The sequence below is a fragment of the Cydia pomonella genome, chromosome 9 (genome assembly GCF_033807575.1).
Source record: "Cydia pomonella isolate Wapato2018A chromosome 9, ilCydPomo1, whole genome shotgun sequence".
In the NCBI taxonomy this organism is placed as follows: domain Eukaryota; kingdom Metazoa; phylum Arthropoda; class Insecta; order Lepidoptera; family Tortricidae; genus Cydia; species Cydia pomonella.
Window position 1 is genome coordinate 10,807,494 of NC_084711.1, and position 23,773 is coordinate 10,831,266.

Consider the following 23,773-nt stretch of genomic DNA (forward strand, 5'->3'; position numbering starts at 1 on the left):
CTGATTATTTTATTTAAATTGGGGAAGTGTAAGCATTCATTACCAAGATCATTCATAAAGAGATCGAGTTTTCGCGAAAAACTTTTTACATCTGACATGAGCTCCCATACAAGCTTTCCCTTGCCTTGAAGTTTAAGGTTCAGGTCATTGATATGTTTAAAAATATCCGTCATGAAAGCAATGGCAGCTACATTTTCTTTTTCGTTTAGGAAACTTAAGTAGGCGTTTGCTGAAATCTGATCACTGTTGAAAATAAATGTCTTCAAGTGTTCTAAAATGCTGAAGAATCTTTCTAAAACGCAGCCTTTGCTTAACCATCTCACATTATTATGCAATAGTAGATCGGATACATTTTTATTTCTAATTACGTACTCTGTAGTGCAAAAGTTGCTGTGTTCTCGCGGTCCGCACAAAATGGGTTGGCGGTCCGGATGCGGACCGCGGTCCGCCATTTGGCGACCCCTGGACTAAACTAACAAACTTAACTTACAAGTAAGGTCTATAAAAACCGGTTCGCTGTAAGAGGATCCCTCGGCGTTGATAGCGCCACAGACGTACACGCCTCGGTCTTTGTCAGTGACCTCGTACAGATTCAGCACCGGGTGAAAACTGCTCTCGTTGTTGTCTGTGTAGTTAGATATGATATCATCCTGTAACACAAACATTGAATTAAAGCCAAGGTGTAAATTAATGAAGATATATTATATACAAAGTCACGTGTCTTATTACTACATTTACACTTAGACAATAAAGTAGTTGTGCGGTGGTTGTCTATACCTATTTTACATGCCTTATTACGAAGACAATAGAGTTCAACGAATTGAATGTGCAGTTTACTAAATTCGTACCTGGTGAAACCATGTGAGCTGGTGTACTGCCGGATTGGCTTGGCTCGTGCAGTTTAGTGTAACGTTGGACCCCTTGAGCACGTGTAGTGTGCAATTTTCGGCGTCCAGCTGTCCGCCGTATTCCACAGTTATATTTAGCACTGGTGGATCTGTACAATAAAATTAGTATATTAAAATATGCCGCTCAATCCACTGGTTGAGATAGGTGAAAGTTGCGGTTCTGTTTTAAGACTAGTTGGTAATCAATAATCATGTTAAAAGCTACCTTGGAGAATAAAATAATGCAAAAACTTGCGATGAAATACGAGTCATTTATCGCAAAATAATCGTAGATAGTTTTCTCTTATCTAATTTATCTTTTTTGGAACCAAAAGTTAAATTTGTGTTACAAATGTCCACATTTTTTCCTATTTTAGGAAATTAAGTTACATCCAGACTCACAGAACACAGAGAGCGGGAGAGGCGGCGCGCACGTGAGCTCCGCGTCGGTCTTGTATGCGGGCACGCAACATGTGACCCGTGCCTCGTCCCATGTGTGGTCTATGCTCAGCTCGATCTCGCTGATTAGTAGCCGCTGCGATGGCTCCTCCTGTAAGAAAATCAGTCATATATAAATATATACTCGTCTATTATCTATTGTTCACGGTATGGGAATTGAGAACAAAATATTAGCTGGATCCTCAATTTACCATTATGCGTGAGCATAAAACAAAACGGATGGAGCTTGAAAATCGGAACTAGAAATTTTGGGCATGCGTAGCGCTAAAGGTTGGTGATACATTTTTACTATCCCTACAACGGCACTGCACCCCTGTGTCCGAGTGCACGCTGTCCTTAGCCCGCCTTATGACGTTCGACGTGGGCCGCGCGCCCTGCACACGGCACTACACAACTGTGTCTGAGTGCAAGCTGTTGTTTGGTATCTTACTGTGATATCCTGCGTTAGGTTGATGAGTGTAGCGCCCCTAGCCCGCCATATGACGTTCGGCGTGGGCCGCGCGCCCAGCACCCGGCACTGCAGCACCACTGTGTCCTCCGAGTGCACGCGGCTGTCGTTTGCTCCTAGAGCCCGCACGGCTATCAGCTCCGGAGGAACTGCAAGCAATGTGGTTATTATTAAAAAGTAGACAGAGCATATTTACCTATACTTCATCTTCAAATACACCTATAAGTGCAAAAACTGAAAAAACACGCTAAGTAATTTCGTACAATTTATAATATTTTTTTCTTGACTTTTTTTAGATTTTACACATCTTATATAACGGATGAATCTTTGGTAGGCAATACTATTATCTACTTATTCTGTAGGTTCCATCAGCCGTAAAAGTGCATGGCGACTTTATCAATAAATTCATTCATAATTTCTCCGTGCAATTTACCAGCTCACTGTACTTCAATTCCTAGATCATTCCATTTGACAGTAGTATAACAATGATCTTACGATGCATATCGATGACAATGTCAATAGCCAACGGCGGTGTGACGTCATTATTGTTGGCCAGACACGTAAGCACCAGGCCATGGTCCTCGCGCCGCAGTGGAGCGTACGTCACGTCGCTGCGTACGCGCTGTGGCGACAGCACCATAGTCTTGTTCTCGAGGAGACGCTTGCCTGACCACCAGGAGAGCGAGGCTTGTGGGTTACCTGACAGAACAATTTTTAAATTGAAATAAGTTTTTGACAAAAAATAACCGTAAGTCGGCGATAATAGTTTGTATCAAACAAGCTTTTATCACCGATTTTTATTTTCTTTATGCAGGTAGGTACCATTCCATCCATATAATTTTGCAGTTCGATGTAAGTACATGTTAATTTACGAAATCGTAATTTCGACTTATCAAGGTCCCATTATGTATTTATGTTATGTTGCGTTTCTGTAGTGCATCTACATACTATACCAAACAAGCATATTTAATGAACCAACCTCCGAAAGCTACGCAAAATAGTTCGAGAGAGTCGCCAATATAATAAGGACCGATGTTCCCGCTGATGTTGGCGCCCGCGCTCGCCGATGCGATCTTCGAACCATTCTTCTGCAGCCCCACCCACGTCCGCTGAGGAGGCTCTGCAATCACAAGTTTGACCTTGTCATATATGTAGTAAAATAATGTAAGCAGAGTTATTGATTGAAGAAAAGTTGAAGGAGATAAAGTATGAGAGAAAAAAATTTCTGCAAGTTTCACAGCCAAAATAGATCGCGCTACGCCATACGACGCCATAGTGTTTTGTGGTAGGTAACTGAATTATCAGACGTCAACTTTTGACAACCAGAGTTATCTTATCATATATTGTACATAGTTACATACCTACTTAGCACCGGCGTTCGTAGAGCTGGCAGCTTCCTCCCAAAGGATTAGTATAGCGAAACAGCGAGGCATCCCACATCCCGACCTCATCCCTAGGCAAGCCCTAGAATGGACCCCGCAAGGCAAGAGAGGACCAGGCCGTCCCAAATACTCCTGGCGGCGTTCAGTGGCATCCAAGTTGACAGCCATCGGGCTATCATGGCCTAAGGCGAAGCACGCAGCCCAAAACAGGACGAGATGGCGGCGCACTGTGGACGCCTTTTGCCCCACCTAGGGGACGCAGGACTTTAGTTCAAGTAAAGTCAAGTACATGCCCACTTAGAACCGGCGTTCGTAGGGCTGGCAGCTTTCTCCCAAAGGATTAGTATAACGAAACAGCGAGGCTACGATACTAGTATCTACAGTACCTACTGTACATACCTATGTATCATGCAAAGAGCGATTTTTTATTTAAATTTATTATTTATAGGTGTTAAATTTAGTTATTTAATTCTGTTAATTAATTATTTAAATAAATCTAATATACAACGAGCTGCCAAAGTGCATTCATAGTGTGGGTATGTACTTTTGCATCTGGGTATATCGTGTACCTAAGTTGCAAATAAAAAAATACAAAGAAATTAAAGAGATTGTTAGAACTAGTTAGCAACAGGCACAAATAAGAACAATACGAGTATAACGTAATGGCACTAATGGCACCAATGAGCGACACTGTTTTGGCCTAAGAAAATAAAAGTAGGAAACTGATTTCTTAATTTTGCAATACTGTGGATTAGATACCACACTGTTGGCTGGCATCCATTGAAATTTGAGAGATATCCGTCTTTTTGTTTAAAAATGGCAGTGCTTAAATCCAATACCGCTAGAGATCTGGTGAGAATAATAGAACATTTTAAGGAAGGAGTACATTTTTTTGTTAATAATCCCAATGTAATGTCATTTACTCGAATTTAATGTTTGTCACGGGTTATTATAAGACCTATGGGATTTATTTTTGTCATGACGAAAGGATAAGGTTAACTATTTTGATATATGTAAATTGTTGCTGTCGATTACTGGTTTTCACAAATGTGACTGTTCCAATAATCGACACGTGTCGATAAATTTTTTTTCAACATATTTCATTTGAGAAGCGAATAGGATTCCTTTTGCTTGGCCTGTTTGGTAGATATTTGAAATAGATTAATCAAAGTAGAGCTACCAGATGGTCTACCGCGTACACCAAAGTTCGCAAAGTCTGTGTGGAAAGCGAAGAGTCAGATAATGTTTTGGTTTCCTATTAATTCACGACTGTTCCCTTCTACGCACAGACCCTATCACCTATACTTAGGTACTGTAGACAAAAAGTAAATACTTATTGTGATCAATTTTTCTAATCACTTATTGTAGTTAATTTTATTTAATTACCGACTATATTATGGTATAATTGTGGTGATCTGGCATGTGCACATTACGGGTAATTAATCGGTAACGGTCCGTAACTGGGTGTCGGTGAGTGGTAACTGTCGATAACTGAGTGTTGGTTACTGGAGTATTAGTGTCAATGATTGGAGATTTATACACTTTTAATTTTTTTGGATTTTCTTCTAGTCTGTGTATAGTTAATAAAAATAATACACCTTAGATAAGTCACAAGAATAAGGTATACCTTACCATACTCAATCGTTACTATCGGCTTAATGATGACTAAATCACTCTTAATTTTATAGACAACCCCACTATCTCCTATAAGTGTCGATCATTGGTGCCACTACGTTATATACTTATATATTTACCTATCAGAATATTCGCCTAAAGGGATTCCCCGCTTTTTCTCTCTTCCGTTCTATTGGTAGATATTACCCGATATAACAGGAGTACGTCCGAGTTCATTGTTTCTGCCCTATATTTCATACGGCGTACAGGAAGGCGGCAATAATAAAATGTATGCCAATGTTTGTCGAAGGTCATATTTACTCTCCCCGCCGGTCATTGCATTATTCATAATGCGACCTAAAGGGAGCTAATGATGTCTGGATGTATATCATACATTTTATAGTAGAGAAGATTACAGTGAAAGTCTGTTTCATAACTGATTTGGAATCAAAAGTTTTACCTACTGTATTCCCTAAATCGATGCCTGAGTTGCTAGGTGCTGCAACTGGTTATTCCAATAGAAATTATGGATACCTAATGTGATTAAACACAATTAAAATATACTTCGCGTTTGACCATTATCACTAAGCACAAAGCATCTCGACGTAGGTACAGTCAGGTCTGAAAATATCGATACGAAAAAAGTGCCAAAAACATGTATACACTATCTTAATATGTGGGCAATAAAGTCGTGTATACATATATTTGGCACTTTTTTAGTAACGATATTTTCAGACGTGACCGTACTGCTTCGGATATTCACTGTGACTCGGATGAGTGATTGTTGCTAACATTACGAAGTGTTTGCGCCGCATAATTGTTGTGTAAATGGACAGAATTGTTCCGGCGCAGCATCCTCATTAAACTAGGGAGCCAATTAATCCCGCGCTATTTCTCGGCATAGGTAAACTTGCAGCGCGCGGTTTTACAGCCCGGTCGGTAAATAAAACGAAAAACTTCAGTACACAACAGACTGAAACCGGTATCTACAATATTAAGGAGCCGTGGGTTCAGAGAGCGGAGATTTTGAAAAATCGTACCGCTTTTTAGGGTTCCGTAGTCAACTAGAAACCCTTATAGTCTCGCCATATCCGACTGTCTGTCTGTCCGAGGCTTTGCTCCGTGGTCATTAGTGCTTGAAAGCTGAAAGGCACGCATGGTCCGCCAGTTTAGTCAGTCAGTCATTCCATTCCATGTTCGGGTGCGCTTGCGTTCAGTCGAGTTTTGGAATATAACTGCGAATTTTATAATAAATGTCACAGATGACACCAGTGAGAGCTCACAGTATAGCTCCAGCTCTGACAATGATAGTGTTGATTAAACGATTAAAAAAAAATGTATTTTCATAGTTATAATATAAGTATTTCCACCGACTGTAATACTTCCGTAATATCATATGGTGACTACGGCAAACTTTTTTTATCGTGCTATCTCTTTCCCAACTCCACAACTAAGTGTGTGTCACAACTCAAGCGTAGTAGGCACAAAAAGTGACCAGTCGACTTTCATTGCCCTAGTCGCCAAATGATGTTACTTAGTGAAATTGTAATCGACACCTCACGGTAAAAATAAGTGTAACAATAATTAATTAAAAATCTAATAAAAACGGTATTTCTAATATTTAACTTTTTTTTTTCTATTCAATGAAAGAGTCCTAACAAAATCCTAACTCAATTAATTAGTGCAAATATTTTAAGGTTTGCGATTCCTGCTCGGCCTTGCCTCGCAAGGTTCCCGGTACCACTGTATTGCAGCAATAACTAGAAATGCTTACTTTGGGGAACATTAGCAACTGTCGTTATTGATAATTACGTTTTAGTGGTGCGGGGTGGTAACTACCTGTTCTAAAAACTTACTGTTCTTTATATCCTACTACCCTAAGGTTGTCTGGAAGAGATCGCTTACAGACCACCGCATGTTGCTACGTTTCTTTACATTGTAAATCTGTTTTTAAATTTGGTTTCTTTGTGGTGCAATAAAGAATATTTACTTACTTACTTAAACCGTGCAGAATGGAAGAAGAGAACAGGGAGGGCCGACCCCAAGAAAATGGGATAAGGTCTGGGAAGAAGAAGATATATTCTGAACCAATTTGTTATGTGTTATCCCAAATGAATTCACTGAGAAAAAAAAACCATTTAAAACAATTGAAATTGAATTAAAGTTTAATGCTTTAAACAGTTCCATATGAGTCTATCGAACAAAACAGTAAATTTGATTGTTCCGACAATACAGTAAACTTTAATGTTTTGAGTAGCTAAAATGTAGTGACTGTTCGTTTATTTTTATCGTTTTTTCAATACTTGGAAATGCTCAAACAGTTAACGTTACTGTTTTGTATTTTTCTGTTTTTCAAACATTTGGTGGTTTCCCAACTCCACAACTAAGTGTGTGTCACAACTCAAGTGTAGTAGGCACAAAAAGTGACCAGTCGACTATATAAAGCAGTTAATCTTAATGAATATCACTTGAATGTATGCTCGATAGATTTTTTTTTTCAGTGTTACCACTGCAGGTACATTTCGCTGAGACATGACTAACTGCAAGCATTACACGACACTTACACTACTAAACTCACGCTTCCTCTTGAAGTTGAGGAAACTGACTAAGCATGATGAGCAAATTGAACTTCATTTGTCAGTTCAATGTACTTTATTTCAGGTACATACTCGTAGAATCAGTCACCTGCAGTAATATGTTTCTCTTCGAAGGCCGCAAAAATATGTGACACGCTCTCATGGCTCTACAAATAAGATCGTGTCAGATAGATATTATTTGCGGATTTCTTTGTGTTACATATTACTGCAGGTGACTGTACCATATAAAACAAACTTAAATATGACGAGTAGTTGAGAACCTCCCCACCTTTTTTAAGTTGGTTAATGATGAACTGTCATTGAACTCTTGTAATTACATGTTATTGATGTCGACATTTTAGGTCAATGTGAACTGATATTTTTTGCTACTTTCAAGAGCAATGCAAATCCGTCACTGTGTGAAAATTTCTACACAAAATAACCCATTGTCATTGCACTTAACTTTTGTAATGTATTACGTCATAGAAAGTCGATGTAGCCATATAGATTAGGTATAGAGTATAGACAATAACGCGTGACATCATTTAATGCCACATGTCTACAAAGTCGAATACCGCCGCGAAAGGCCCGTCTACAAAATGATCAATTTGACAATTTGATCTGAAATAAGATTTGGCAAAAATTTCATTTTCGTACAAGCTTTTATCGCTGACTGTAGTTTTCTTTCCACTGTCAACGAATACTCTTCGAGACGATTCTAACAACCCCGAACACAATAGTTTGCGTTGTTTTATCAGTTATCACAGAGTGCCAATGACCACCTCCTGTCTCAATCATCAGATTAGCTCCTCCATGTCATCATAATATTGCATTGTCATTGCCAACTTAAGATTTGACTAACACTTACGAACTAACAAAGCAATTTAAATAAAAGCTTGTATAAAATTAGCGCCAATCTCATCTAACGTCCACACGTACACAATTTCATAGAGGATTCGGTGAACTAGCCAATGTCCATCAATTAAATTTTTGCGTCCACACCACCAGATTAAATTGACATTTTAATCAGGTGGGCGAAAAATGGTCCCACCTGGATTGGCCCTGAGTACGGTTTGCACGACGGATCTGAAATTTATGGGATGATCCGCGGATCTGGATCCAGATCCTCAACACCCATCTATAATGCATATGGCACAGATTAACATATATTGTACCCTACCTATTTATAGTACCTAACCGTACATACCTTTTCTCGAAGCGCTTCGTCGTTTTTGAACCTACTTCGGTTTGGATTATCCTAGATAAACAAAATTCTCGGGATATGATGTCTATAGTGGATATATTAAGCATAAAAAATTCTATTGCATAGCTCTCATACTTTATATTTTATTTTCTATGTTCATCACTACATTTATGCAAATAAATATATCTTTATCTTTTATCATATCTAAATAACCCCGATTTCGTCACTGAGGGGCGTTAGGGGGAAAAAAATGTTGAAGTCTGTATGGGGAATCAGTAAAAAAAAGCAGATAGTATAAAATTGTATAAAACGTCCAAGCCATAAATTTGACTAAGGTGTAGAGTTTGTGAAGTTAGGGCTTGTGGAATTAGAAGCTTGGCTCTACAAGAGATCTGATAACTTTTTGTCAGTGCGAGTCTTATGGTTTCGAAATTTTACATGAAAATGTTTTTGATGGGATGTATTTTTCCGAGAGTGATTAACAATATAATAATTAACTAGAAAACAGGAATAAAAAAAAAACTGGTAAGAGCATTTCGGGCCTTGCTCAATATGAGAGTTTCGTAGTTACCCGTCGGCCTTCCCTGAACGGGGGCTATTAGTAAGAATCAAATACATAACAAGCAAAAGAGAGTACCTTCGCAGCGCTTTATTAAGGTTTATTTTTACGATTATTTTCATATTTTTTTAAACCCATGGTTCAAAAGTTAGAGGGTTCACAATTTTTTTTCGGAGCGATTACTTGTATACAGTCATTTCATCAAAAAATGGTTGTTGAAGACCCTTATTACATTTTGAAAGACCTATCCAACGACATCCCACACCATAGGTTTAAAGAGAGTAAAAATTCATCTCCACTTTACGCGTTCGGTTCGGGAGGTACCCTAATGTGTTTTCGAGTTTTTATTTTACCACTTTTTCCGCATGATTTATTTACATATCCAAAGCTCTCTAGCAATAATGATCACGTACCGAGCAAAGCCTCAGATGGACAGACGGATAGACAGACAGACTGACATGGCGAAACTATAAGGGTTCCAAGTTGGCTAAGGACAAACATTTAACAGTATAAAAACACATAAAAAGGGTTAACTAGAAAACTAAATCTAGAAAGAGTTAAATTTTCATAACAAACGTGGGTAGAGCAAAGGAGGTGAAAGGCGAAATACCAGCTGAGCCCGTTCTAAAATTTAACAATTTTAGGTATATATGTATCTCTGTCGCGACAACTGCAGCTTTGGCGAAAAATCCTGCGTAAAATCTCAGAAATCAAGGTTACGATCTCGACATTTTCCTTCTCTAAAACTTAACCAATCGTAACAAAATTTTTAGAACATAATGAGAAAGAAATCATCTGTCTGAACGTTTTGTTTTTTGCGTTTATTGTTGTCGATTTTATATGCTAAGCTAGGTCTGTTTACGGCGCGTTTAGTGACCGTTTTAAGCGCTTTTGTTTATGTTTAAAAATATTTAATTTAATTAATTTAACAGCCGTTAAAAATATTTTTACATAATTTTCAATCGTGGCTGAACGCCGAATAGATCTGTGCCTTCGATGCCTAACCTGTCAAGAAATTACAAAATGGCGGACGAATGTTAGATATGTCACCGTATTTAAGAATTATTGCGCTTAAAATTTAGTTTTTTCTTCGCAAGTGTGATGAAAAACATTGTGTGTAACTCCGGGGGTAAGAATAATGCAAACTCGGGTCTTTAATTCCCTCCAGCCTGCGGCTGTCGGGAATTACCACCCTCGTGTCCAACACTTTACTTACCCCCCTCGTTGCACAATGTACTATTTCTTCCTTCTTTTGTTTTAGCCCATATTGTCATTTAAAATGTTAAAGGAGAAATAAAGTGTGAAACCGTTTGACGCGTGCTATTTTCAAAGCGCTCGCCTAGTGCCCGTCATTAGTGTTGGCTCGTACGTATCGAGTGTATCGATAACATCGGGTAGGGGTAAACTCGATAGAGCATTGCACTGGCTCGCTAAGGTTATATTTATTCTGGCAAAAATGTAAGTGTAATATGTACTACTTTTACAAAGGGTTCATTGTGGCGGAGATAAAGAAACTCTTGCTGGCGTCGTCGTGCCTATTGTATTGTATAAGTCATCTCTAGTATTTAAGAAACACGCCGGTGTCGGCAGACGACAGGCCAAGAATCAAGGTAGTGTCGGACCACGCTAAGTTTTCATGCAAAGTACTTCGTCAATACTTAGTGTGGTCAGAGTCTATTCTTCTTTACTTGTAATATCATCTCTAGGATCGAAGCGCTGGCGGCCTAGCGGTAAGAGCGTGCGACTTTCAATCCGGAGGCCGCGAGTTTAAACCCCGGCTAGTGCGAATGAGTTTTTCAGAATTTATGTACGAAATATCATTAGATATTTACCACTCGCTTTTCGGTGAAAGAAAACATCGTGAGGAAACCGGACTAATCCCAATAAGGCTTAGTTTACCCACTGAATTGGAAGATCAGATGGTAGTCGCTTTCGTAAAAACTAGTGCCTACGCCAATTCTGGGGATAAATTGTCAAGCGGACCCCAGGCTTCCATGAGCCGTGGCAAAAATGCCGGGACAACGCGAGGAAGAAGATCGTCTCAAGGATCGACTCACCGATACCGATGAAGAAACACGTCGGTGGTAGTAGACGAGCTTCGCCCGAACTACATGGAAAGCTGGTAAGCTGGTAGAATCAGGGTATAATCCTCTTCAACCTCTCAATACTAATTGACTCACCGATAACTTGGAGTAGTACATCAGTGGTGGTGGATGGGCTGCGCGCGTACTCCACGGAACACTGGTAGGCGCCGGCGTCGGCAGGCGTCACGTCAGGAATCACCAATCGGTGTTCTTCTTCTGCCACTATCATCTGGTAGCGCTCGGCCTCCGCTGCCAAACGCTTGCTTTTCCCTCGTCTATCATAACTGTTATATATAAAAGGAAATAATATGTTAGTCACAGTCATTATCTGATTTTTTAAATCATATAAATCGATATAAATATGTTGTAGTCAACCTAATATGGTGTAGAATATGGTGTAGGTAGCTGCTGCTTTACCTGCCTACCATCCTAGAAATCTCGAATAAGCATTATTATTTATTTATTTAACCTTTATTGGACAAAATGAAACCTTATAGTACAAAAGACGGACTCAATGCCATGAGGCATTCTCTTAATAATAAATAAATAAATAATAATGCTAATTCGAGATTTCTAGGATGGTAGGCAGGTAGGTATAGCAGCAGCTACCTACATATTAGGTTGACTACAACATAGGGAGGTACTTATATCCATTTCTAATGAAAACGGTAGTTTAGGGTGGATAATGCAATAACCTAATTAACATGACAACTGAGAGCTTTTTAAAATTAACGAACTACTTTGAATTTGAAAGCTATTTGTCTTGCAAAAAAATTCTAAAATTACATAAGTCCTTATTACCACACGACCCCAATCATATAATTATAGGGAGACGTAAGCAAAATGTTGCGCCGATACCCCCGACCGAAACGTGACCGAAGTCACGGTTTGCCAAGATTCGGTACAGTAGAGTCTCAGCTCTTCCGTATCACAAAATTAACAATAAAGTAGATATATGTCCTCTGCAGTCATTTAAATGTAAAAAAAGTAGTGATAGAATTTAACCGTTTAATCACAAAGCTATGATAAAGTTGAGACTCTCATATTATAATACATAACAATACGCAACAAATAGGTGTATTCCCATCTGTCCCCGCCGGGCACAGAATAGGCGCTACATACAAATCATTCCATCTGTGCCCGCCTCTTGTATGGCGGTGGTCACGTGGGGCGGGCACAGATGGGAATACACCAACAAATAGAGAATATACATTCACGCACACTCACAAACAGTTTAAGAAATTAGTATTAGATTAGATTAAACTTTATTCAAATCAAATCAGATCAAATTAAATGTATTAGTAAAAAGGATAATTAATTAATTAATATTGTAAATATTAAGACAGTTTTGGTTTTTAGACAACAATACTGTTTATTGTTTATATTTGTTAATTAAGTAAAGTTCTAAACATGTTATGGAAGAGCGGGGTCGTCTGTCACAGGTATTTTATACTTACTAGAAAACTTCAACCTTTACAATTGTGCCCTGTATTATTAACAAATAAACATTTTTTCACTTTTTTTAAACACAAACAACAAAAAGGGTAGAGTAAGACCAAGATAACTCTGCAGCGATTTTCATACCACAGACGTGGAACTGTTAAACGTCATAATCTCATAGAAGTTTGCCGTTTAAAATAACACTTGCACGTCTGTGCTACAAAAACTCGCTGCAGATTTATCTTGATCTGACTCTACCTTCTTATTACGCGGTTATCACACTGATAGCGCACGTTGCTCCGGCAAAAACTTTGCATGTACAGTCCACTTCATAAATATGTATACATTTCTTCATCTTAATCCATTGCTATAAGGTGAAAAAATGTATAAGTTTATGAATTCGACTGGACCCACCTATACATAGAAAATTCCCAATATAAGTTAAGGTGGGGTAAACGAACATAGTTTATCTTGCTCGGGGCAATACTAACAGTATGAAGACTCCCTACAAGTGTTTGTCTTTCCCTACAAGCTGGGATGGTTAGAGTAGCGCTACCTCGTTTTACGCAAAATAGGCACAATCCGCACAATGGTTGTCGATTTGCGGAAAATGCCCAGAAGAACTAACTAAATAACTAAGTAGTTAGTCTTGCCTCGGTGATAGTCTTACCCCACATTACCTTACTCATAAATTTGTTATGTCGACCACATATTAAATATACTACTTTCTGTATCGTTAAGTACACACGCACTAACATTAACAAGTCACATATATCGTGTAAGTAGGTACTTGTAGCAACTACATAGATATACCTAGCTTAGGTAGGTATCTACTAGTCGCACACAACGTAACCGCAACCGTCGCGATATTTTGCGATCACGTTACAAGGTACTAAGGTAGCTCACCCTGTGCTACTCCACAGCTACACTAAATTACCACTAGATCGGGCCTTGTTAAAGCAGTGTTGTATCCTTTGCGGTACCAGGCGACAACAAGAACAGGTCGTGGAAATTATACAGTCACGTCATCGCTACAGGTACATAAATAGGTACCTCTTAAGTATTCTTTATGAAAGCAGTGTTGGAGCCGTCGCGGTACCAGGCGACAACAACGGTTTTGCGGTCACGTTACAGGGTAGCTCCGCGCTGTGTCTCGCCACCGGTACCACTGAAATATCATTATGATGAAGCAGTGTTGGAGCTGTCGCGGTAGCAGGCGATAACAAGTAGCTCGTCGTCCCGGTGTTTTGCGGTCATGTTACAAGATAGCTCCGCGCTGTGTCCCGCCACCGCTACCACTGAAATATCACTATGATGAACCTTGTGAAAGCAGTGTTGGAGCCGTCGCGGTACCAGGCGACAACAAGTAGCTCGTCGTCCCGGTGTTTTGCGGTCACGTTACAGGGTAGCTCTGCGCTGTGTCCCGCCACCGCTACCACTGAAATAGCACTATGTTGCACCTTGTGAAAGCAGTGTTGGAGCCGTCGCGGTACCAGGCGACAACAAGTAGCTCGTCGTCCCGGTGTTTTGCGGTCACGTTACAGGGTAGCTCTGCGCTGTGTCCCGCCACCGCTACCACTGAAATAGCACTATGTTGCACCTTGTGAAAGCAGTGTTGGAGCCGTCGCGGTACCAGGCGACAACAAGTAGCTCGTCGTCCCGGTGTTTTGCGGTCACGTTACAGGGTAGCTCTGCGCTGTGTCCCGCCACCGCTACCACTGAAATAGCACTATGTTGCACCTTGTGAAAGCAGTGTTGGAGCCGTCGCGGTACCAGGCGACAACAAGTAGCTCGTCGTCCCGGTGTTTTGCGGTCACGTTACAAGGTAGCTCCGCACTGTGTCCCGCCACCGCTACCACTGAAAGTTATGACCAAGTTCAGGCTTCATCCTGATGCTTCTAATAAGTACTGTAACTGTAGAATAAGGTAATGGACTAATAGATACAGGTAATATCTTCTGTACACGTAAAAGTGGGTTCAGCCCGTTGAAGACCTTTTAGCATTTAGTACACAAAACATAAGTGCCAAAGATATTCTTATCAAAATTATATTTAGACCTGGTAGACCTATGATCATTATTTGCTATTTGTTGAAAGAGTGTTGCTAAAAGGTACCATATTTTAATTGCAGATAGGTATTCGCCAGTCATATCTGATTGAAGCCCATCCACGGTGTAAGTGTATGTAGGAGTTTTCCGTAAATAGTGTACCCAATTAGCGTGAGTTATTAAGGAAAGTTAATCACTGTCAGATTTGTGACGATGGTTAAGCATTAAAGTTCAATAAAAACTTGATTATGGTGTTCATTTCATAAACTATAAGCGATATTACAATGTAAAAACCGGCCAAGAGCATGTCGGGCCACGCTCAGTGTAGGGTTCCGTAGTTACTCTTCCGTCACAATAAGCTGACCCGGAGCTTAAAGTATAGTAAATTGTTAACCAAGGGATGAAACGGTACCTTTCACGCGAGTTAAACAAATAGGCATATTTGCATAATCAGTACCTAATTAAAGTAAGTCTTTTTACTATGAAGGGGAAACTTTTTGCGATAACTCAAAAACAGCTAAACTGATCATGTCCGCTATAGTTTTCATTTAATGTCTTTCTTAAGCTGCTGCTGCGCTGCTACCACGATTTTTTTCATATTTTTTGGACCTACGGTTCAAAAGTTAGAGGGGGGGGACACATTTTTTTTTTCTTTCAGAGCGATTATCTCCGAATATATTCACTGTATCAAAAAATGTTTGTTGAAGACCCCTATTATTGATTTTATATTTTATTGTACGACTTTGTCGGCTTTATTGATTTATATATCCATGCCGAATTTCAGCTTTCTAGCACTAACGACCACGGAGCAAAGCCTCGGACAGACAGACAGACAGACGGACATGGCAAAACTATAAGGATTCCTAGTTGACTACGGAACCCTAAAAAAGACAAAAAGTTTATTCCCATAACGATTTCATGCTTAACTAGTGTCGTTACAAAACTGACAGCGATTAACTTTTCTCAACTACTCACGCCAATTGGGTACACTATTTTCTCAAAACTCCCATCTACCTTACTTAAACTTATCCTTGATATAAGTACTTGTAATAAAATCCAAAGAAAAATTAGGCTTCATTTAATGCCATCGTGCACGTGCAAAAAAATTACGGACTAACTTTCTTTATTTAATTTGGAATAAATAAAAACCTGTTAATATATATAAATAAATAAAGTATAAATACCTAGTTTAATACACAAAAGAACATACCTGGTTCCGAGTCTTCTTGCACACTTAATCCTATTAAACACGCAATAAAGCCCACTATCAAAAAAACTTTCATAATGTCTCACCAAACTTATTGCACTTTAGGGATTAGTCACGTTCGAAAGGCAGGACATGGCCCGATCGGGTCGAGGAGCGGACACGCGCTTCAATTCGCGCGGCGGGCAAGCAATAAGCGGCGCGGGGACTACCGGCCGGCCGGTTGCGGCCCCGGGCGCTTCCGATCGTGACGTCACGGGCGCCCGCTCAAACACCAGCCGCAGCACGCTGGCTCATCGTTTACATACCTTACACTTTTTAATTGGTGAGGTCGAAACAATTGGGTCGTCAGTATTAGTGATTGCAGGGCGGAAGTAGATCTATTTTTATTTTGAAAACGCCAATCGAAATAGATGTCATATATATATATGTCGGTGGCCGATCGCAATATCAGGCAGATAGTAATGTTGACGGTACCAGCTAGTCACATTAAACAAATAGATTGCTCAGATGCACGAAGGGCAAACCGTCCAGAAATAGGAGCTCTGTCGACTCAGAGATCGAGACATAGATTTTCACGTTTCATGATATGCCTAGGAATATCAAAATCTGCCTGATTTTACGATTAGCTGCCGACATAAATATACCATAGAAAAAGTGACCAAACCCTCCACCAATTTAAACCCCGCGTCGGTCTTAGAGAATATATACCTAGTTCAAAGATTTCGTACACGAGAAACTGAGACGGATACCGCCATGGCCGAGAGGCCTAGAAGTTATAGGCATTACCTGTGAAAGCTGAAGACGTCGGTTCGAATCCGGTCTAGTCCACTTAGTCCACTAGAGTCCCTCTAAGCTAACTCTGTACCAATTTTGATACAACAAAGCCAAACTTTGTTCTACAAAAGGTGTCAATATAAAAGTCATATTTTCATATATCCAAAATTTTAAAAAAAAGTTTAAAAGTTAGCTTGATACAACTTTAGGAGCTTGGTCTTTTTTACTTTACTATGACATTTATTTAAATTTATAATTTAAAAATAGTAGTGTGACTTCACTATTTAATAACAATAATAACACAAATAAAAATATTTAATAAAATAACTGTTCCCGCCGCTTCGCTACGTTTACCATTAATTATACGTTTATTCTAAGTTGAACCTTGTTTCCACTACACAGAGCACATATTTGCTGTATCGAACCGCACCCAATCAAAACACCTGAATATCGCGTGATATGTATAATTAGCCAATCACAGCTCCGCATCCTCACGACACATATGCCGGAGCCTTCAGCTCCCTCCACTTGCTTTCCTATCGCCACACAAACCACACTACTCAAAATTCCCATACTTAAACTGTAATTAAACAGTATTTCTGTATTTAATTTGTGGTTTACTTTCAAAAGTCTCTAAAGACTCCTTGTTCCCATCTGGAACAATAATGTAATTTGCCAGGCCTGTCTGCTCAAAATCTAAGGGACATTTTTTAGTCTGTCTATTATGCCGCTAACTAATTTTATGATGTTAAATAACTATCATATCATAAGAGAAATATGTTGTTTTGTGTAATTATGACATAATTACTTATTATAATATAATATTTTTATTGGTTAGTCTCATGTTAATTTGCTTCACAAATTACACTACACCGTACAAATAGGCAAGGCAAAGGCTTGAAACTACATGCAAATTTCTAGTGCATTGGGTTGTTTAGAACTTACACACACTCTGTTCACTATTTATAAACATTTATTAATCTGAAAAAAATATATTCATATTTCTTTTTACTATTCACATTAGTTATCTTTGATATGTTTACGGCAAAAATAAGAGGTAGATTACTCCAACCAGTATATTTGCATATTGTCATGTTTTAAGGTTTTCACCTTATAAGAACTTTTAAAGATTAACATGAAAATACTTATAAAAGATGCTTAAGGTATGTACTGAATCTTAAACAATTAATGTTTAAGTTGTTTTATAGATCTAAAAAATAGAACAGCTAGCACAGCAATGGCCATACTGCCGACAGTTCCCACAGCCAGTTTCTTTTTCTTGGTTATATTGGACTCTTTTCTCAAGGTCTAAAACAAATTAAACACATGATTGTTAAACACACGAAGATATTTTTTTATGGAAACTACTCTTAAGAAGCAATTCTAAATAACATTATAAAGATCTGGTCTTTTGACTCATTTTCTCAAATCTTATAATTGTTATATAAAGTTTAAATACTACTCTTATGTAATTATTCTGTTAGAAGTTTACCTTAAACTCCGTATGAAGTTCTATATCCATAGAGTTCAAAATTGTAGTCATTTCACTCAGTGTTGCCAGAGCAATATCAGAAGCATGCTTCTCTTTGTGGAGGAGGCAGTCCGACAAATTATTTGCCTTCTTCAATGTGAGGGTATTAGCTAACATACTCAGGTAAATTCTATACAAGTGTTGAGAGCTTTCTTCCAGCATGTCAACTATTTCTATTGGACCTAGACATGGCCGGGTCTCAGACCTGCAAGTACAAATACATAATAAAAAAATTGTTTTGATACAATTTGTTTAATATTAAGCTAGGCATTATAGTAAAACCGGCCAAGAGCATGTCGGGCCACACTCAGTGTAGGGTTCCGTAGTTACTCTTCCGTCACAATAAGCTAAACTGGAGCTTAAAGTATAGTAAATTGTTAACCAAGGGATGACACGGTACCTTTCACCCGAGTTAAACAAATAGGCAAATTTGGATAATCAGTACCTAATTAAAGTAAGTCTTTTCACTATGAAGGGAAAACTTTTTGCGATAACTCAAAAACAGCTAAACTGATCATGTCCGCTATAGTTTTCATTTAATGTCTTTCTTAAGCTCTACTTCCACGATTTATTTCATATTTTTTAGACCTATGGTTCAAAAGTTAGAGGGGGGGGACACATTTTTTTTTTCTTTCGGAGCGATTATCTCCGAATATATTCACTTTATCAAAAAATGTTTCTTGAAAACCCCTATTAGTTTTGAAAGACCTTTCCAACGATACCCCACACTCTAGGGTTTAAGCGAAAAAAATAATTCACCCCCACTTTACGTGTAGGGGAGATACCCTAAAAAAACAGACAGACAGACAGACAGACGGACATGGCGAAACTATAAGGGTTCCGTTTTATGCCATTTGGCTACGGAACCCTAAAAAAGGACTTTTGGCAAAAGTAAGCCTACTAGTAATTGCTAGTCTACATATGTATATGTCAATGATTAAAATGTTATTAGAAGATACTTACACTTGTAATTCTTGGTACAATGGTAAATTCTTTACTTCTTCCAAAATTTTTGTTCTTATGTCTTGATCATCTATTCCAAATTTGATTAAATCTTCATCACTTAGTTCAATTAGAGTTGACTGTCCAATATTGTTAGTCCTGTAATAATAATACTTTGTGGCTACTAATTTCAATAAGCCGGATATTTCTGCCCCGTAGATAGGTTTTAAAGGATATTTTATAGTACTTACCTAAAGACTTCAAGATACTTTTCACCTCCCAATCCTATTAGCATCGCACTTACAGCTACGTCAAACTCATTTGGATTTATTTTTGTATCGTTAGCGCTAATTGGAACTTCATCTGAATTGGTGTCTGCCATTGTATATTATTGAATTTATTGAAAATTTTATAGTTGAAACGAAATCGAACCCGGCTAGGCTTAGGTGTTCGTGTATATTTATTATAAATCAAAATATAAAAATGTCAGATTTAGACATCTGTCACACTGGTATACGTTCAGAAATCAAAGAAAAAAAATCTTGATTAAAGTTGATGTATGTATTTTTAAATTTTAATCCTGTCACTCGCCATTCCGAATATGAGGAGTCTGAAAACTCGTTTTAAATACAGTTACTCAAGAAGTGCTACGTTACGTGCTAAACTGGCAGCTAAGAGTTCGCGGTTCATATTTTGATTAGAATACGAGTATGACCCGAATAGGGAAAGGTGTATAAAATCCCAGTAGCTAAAGTGCGTACTGCCTTTGCCCGCCGTTTCGCCGACTTTGCACATCCCCACTTGTACAATGCAGTCGTTAAAAGGTGCGAAATAAAAGAAACAAGTGTTAGAAACGCAAAAACTAGGGTGAGAAAATGGCTACTTGACACTGAACAAAAAGAAGCTGAAAGTATCCTGCAAATAATTTCGTAGCTTAAACAGACTCACACACACACACACTCGCGCGCGCACACGCACACACGCGCGCACACACACACGCGCGCGCACACATACTCGCTGATCTCAATTATTTATAGCGAATCAAATTGATAATGATAATATATGAGATGACAAATAAATAATGAAACTATGTATAATGCATGACCGATTCCTGAAATAGTGATAATGACAAATAGTGTATGTGAAATAAATGTGAAAGTCGTTTCTAACAGAATACGCAAACGTGGAGTCACGGGACAGGCTTAGCCTAGTGTGACCCACAAAATTTATGTAATTGTCCCTGATTTTTAAAAATAAAATTTTACTTTACTTTTTATAGATATAAGAACTTTCTATGATCTGAGGGTGTATGCCATCATAATACTTTGAAGAACCAGTTAAATAATCCACGTATAATAATTTTGTGCAGATTAAAAGATAACTAGTTAAAATGTTGTTATGAAATGACAGACTAAGCCAACGTAAAGTAAATATTCATTGTTGCGTTAACATATTCCGCTATAATAAGTATTTTATTATCAATCTGTATGGCAGTGCGTAGTTCAGGTACAGCCAGCAAAATTTATATGGGTACACGAATCGGGTTATAAATATTTGAACAGGGGGAGTGACAATAAAGGCTCATCCCCACTTTCAGTTCCAACGGAAATATTTTTGCGCTGTGTAAATGCAAGACGGATGGAAGATTTCTGGGCAACTGCAAGTGAAAATGCACAATGGTAGAAAGATTCGACAAAAAGTCTTAGCCATACAGGGATATACGAGTATATGTACCTAGTAGTGACTTTAAAGGTCATACTGAGCTGAGAAAAAATGCCTGTTTCATACATTCCGGCTGATTCTGATGCCGCTGATTTCTATGGGACAGCCAAAGAATTTTTCGCGCTTTCGGCATTGGTCCCATAATAAAAGTTGTTTAGTATGACCTACAACTACTACAAAGTCACTACGCAGAGTATGGTTGGTGGTCTTCACCCTGTATGTGACAGGAGAGGGTGGATTCAAATGATCAACATTTTCAGATAATGTCTGTATTTGTTAAACTAATTCATTGAAAGAGTGACAGAAAAAACGTATCTACATATATAGGAGACCGGGTATGGTTATCTCACGGGTTGGTTGTCACGGAGCGGCCTTAACAAAAAATTGAACGAACTGATAAATTTATAAAGGTGTTGAAAGATGTAGAAGGTATTGGAATGAACATAGAACATAGTATTGGGACCGTGCTGCGTGAAATAAGTTGCCATCTAGTGTTGACAAGTTTTCAAGGCAAGCACTCATTTTATAAATTTTACCTTTAAAATAATTTAGATATAGATAATTAAGTGAAGAAACAAATAAACAGCATTTGGGTGTCATGATAAAAAGCCTATAATATAATATAAAAATCATAATTTTCCAACAGCAACATTCAAATTCCCGCTTGTTAGCTGTCGTGCTTCATTGGCTGTACGTTTCAATAGGTTCAAGCGAGACTAATACATGTTTTTAGGATTCCATGCCAAAAAGGTACAAAAGGAACCCTTATGGTGCGACTCTGTCCGTCCGTCCGTCCGCCCGTCTGTCACATCTCGAAATATCTTGAGAACTACTGAAGCTATCGATTTGAAATTTGGAATAGTTATGTATGAACAACGCTAACCCAGACAATTCGAAAGTATTTTTTTTTTATTAATTATGGAAAATGCCCAAAATGAAGAGGGGACAAAATTTCACAGCCCAGTGACTAGATCAAGTGGGGTATCATTTGAAAGAGCTCAATTTGTACATTCCAAAACATTTTTTTCTTATTTTTCGTAATGAAAAAAAAAGATTAATGGAGGAAAATTTGAAAAAAAAATACCAAACCGCCCCCCCTTTATTTTCTCCGAAGTTTACCGAAGAAAAATTATGTTTTTTTTTTCATAATATTAACATTACTATAAATTTTACAGGAAAAATATTATGCCACCTCTATCTTGGCAACTTTTATTAAATTAACAATAAACATTTCCGAATTCAGTTTGCAATTTAACCAACTTTACGTGTGCTTATTACACTTGAAATTTATATGAGATAGATTACATTAAAGAAAGACACCTTTATTCAAATAAAAGCAAAATTTTTGAAAAGTCTTTCGCCTTTATACACGAGATAATTCAAAGTAAACCGAACCCTCGGTGCGCGAGTAAAACGAACTCGCACTTGACCGGTTTTTTTTAATACCACGACGGTGGCAAACGAGCATACGGCCCACCTGATCGTAAGCAGTCACCATAGCCTATGGACGCCTGCAGCTCCAGAGGTGTTACATGCGCGATGCCGACAGTTTATAAATCTGTACACTCTTTTGAAGAACCTCATTCTGTAGACCCTGGGGAAATCCTCGGCAGGTAGTTTGAGGTTTATTCGATATAAATGTACGAGTAAGCACAGTTTATGAGGCCAAAATCGGGTGTGTCACAGATGTGGATTGAAAAAAGCGAGGCCATTTTCGGGTCCAGAGATGTCAGGGTAGGCAGATAAGTACATTATTAGGCACTGATATCTACTGAAGCAGATAATTAACCATAGTAGGCACAGACAGTTTAGAAGCCAATTCGCCTGCAAAAGTTCTACCGCGAGCAAATACTTATCTGTAAAAGTTCTACCGCATCATTTCGTTTGGAGCCGGCCGCCCAGTCATCTAAAAATATTATTTTTAAAATAGCTAAAGAAAAACGATATTAAATTCTCACGCTGCGAAATTCTAAATTAAGCACCTGAATTAACGTTTCTAAGATATTAACACTTATAATAATTTATGTACCTATAGGTAAATCTAATCAATTAGTTGGTGTAGCGCATGCATGTCATTATAAATTATAAATCATCATTTGTGAATGACTACGTTGATTACTTTTACATTTTCTCGTAGATGACGTGTGCAGATGAAAGTGGGGCTTTTAGCTAGAAAATTAGCTACTGTAAACCAGGGTTACTTTGATTTGCGGGTTGACTTTGATATAACAACTTCCATCAGCTACTAAAGTGATTGTTTTAACGAGTTCAATAACACGTCAACATTTTTTTTTCTTTTTTGACAACACTGATAGTTGCTCCAATGCATATAGTGATCGGGTGCGCGTAATACTATTATTTCGTCGACAAAAATTTTTTTAATGGGAAAGTACATATCTAGGACAAGTAATTTCAACCAAATTATTTTCTTCCTGACTTTATTTGCTGAAAAACTGACGGTAGTTGTGTAAATAATGAATACATGTAATTTTATGGCGTCTTAAGTTCATCAGCGTTTATTCGTCAGTGTAAAAAAAACCTGAATTCGACAACCCATACATGTCTTTAATCATTTATACGTGGCAAAATTGTTCAAATTATTACAGTAACACCAGGAGCTATTTTGGGAGCTTCCAATGTTTTCATGTATACTTTCAATACCTTATATCACGCCTTATATAATAAATAGGTATCGTTTGTGAGTCTGTAGTAGAAGTAGAGTAGAGGTTGTAAGTTTGTATGTAGAGGTTAATCTCCGGAACTGCTCATCTGATTTAAAAAAATCTTTAACCTGTTTCTATTCTATAGAATGAACTTTCTGGGTGGAAATGACCTATATTTTATCATGCTGCTTTGCTTTACGCGCGTGATGCCACAAGGGTATTAATTTAATAATA

General features: G+C 38.2%; 2 protein-coding genes across 2 annotated transcripts in view; both read right to left on the minus strand.

Moving 5' to 3' along the window:
- LOC133521342 (uncharacterized) overlaps positions 1-16,990 on the minus strand; it is a 24,115-nt gene extending 7,125 nt beyond the window's left edge. Inside the window, exons 1-9 of the mRNA XM_061856252.1 lie at positions 15,911-16,990; positions 14,394-14,511; positions 11,310-11,497; positions 2,774-2,914; positions 2,290-2,493; positions 1,777-1,943; positions 1,290-1,437; positions 849-997; positions 491-650 (exon numbers count right to left, since the gene is read on the minus strand). Of these exons, the coding sequence (XP_061712236.1) occupies positions 491-650; positions 849-997; positions 1,290-1,437; positions 1,777-1,943; positions 2,290-2,493; positions 2,774-2,914; positions 11,310-11,497; positions 14,394-14,511; positions 15,911-15,983 (1,348 nt within the window). The 5' untranslated portion in view covers positions 15,984-16,990. The remainder of the gene's footprint in view (positions 1-490; positions 651-848; positions 998-1,289; positions 1,438-1,776; positions 1,944-2,289; positions 2,494-2,773; positions 2,915-11,309; positions 11,498-14,393; positions 14,512-15,910) is intronic.
- A 646-nt stretch (positions 16,991-17,636) lies between these two features.
- LOC133521344 (uncharacterized) lies at positions 17,637-20,433 on the minus strand. The gene is made up of 4 exons (XM_061856256.1): positions 19,406-20,433; positions 19,176-19,313; positions 18,174-18,417; positions 17,637-17,989 (listed from the first exon to the last, which is right to left on the minus strand). The coding sequence occupies exons 1-4, from the start codon at positions 19,534-19,536 to the stop codon at positions 17,867-17,869; spliced, it is 636 nt and encodes a 211-aa protein (XP_061712240.1). The 5' UTR covers positions 19,537-20,433; the 3' UTR covers positions 17,637-17,866.
- Positions 20,434-23,773: the final 3,340 nt, after the last annotated feature.

Bases quoted from the DNA above. Each gene is read 5' to 3' on its own strand.
- LOC133521344 (XM_061856256.1), bottom strand. From the start codon at position 19,536: ATGGCAGACACCAATTCAGATGAAGTTCCAATTAGCGCTAACGATACA. The intron at 19,314-19,405 runs GTAAGTACTATA...TTATTATTACAG, and splicing joins AAGTATCTTGAAGTCTTTAG to GACTAACAATATTGGACAGT. The intron at 18,418-19,175 runs GTAAGTATCTTC...TTGTACTTGCAG, and splicing joins TTGTACCAAGAATTACAAGT to GTCTGAGACCCGGCCATGTC.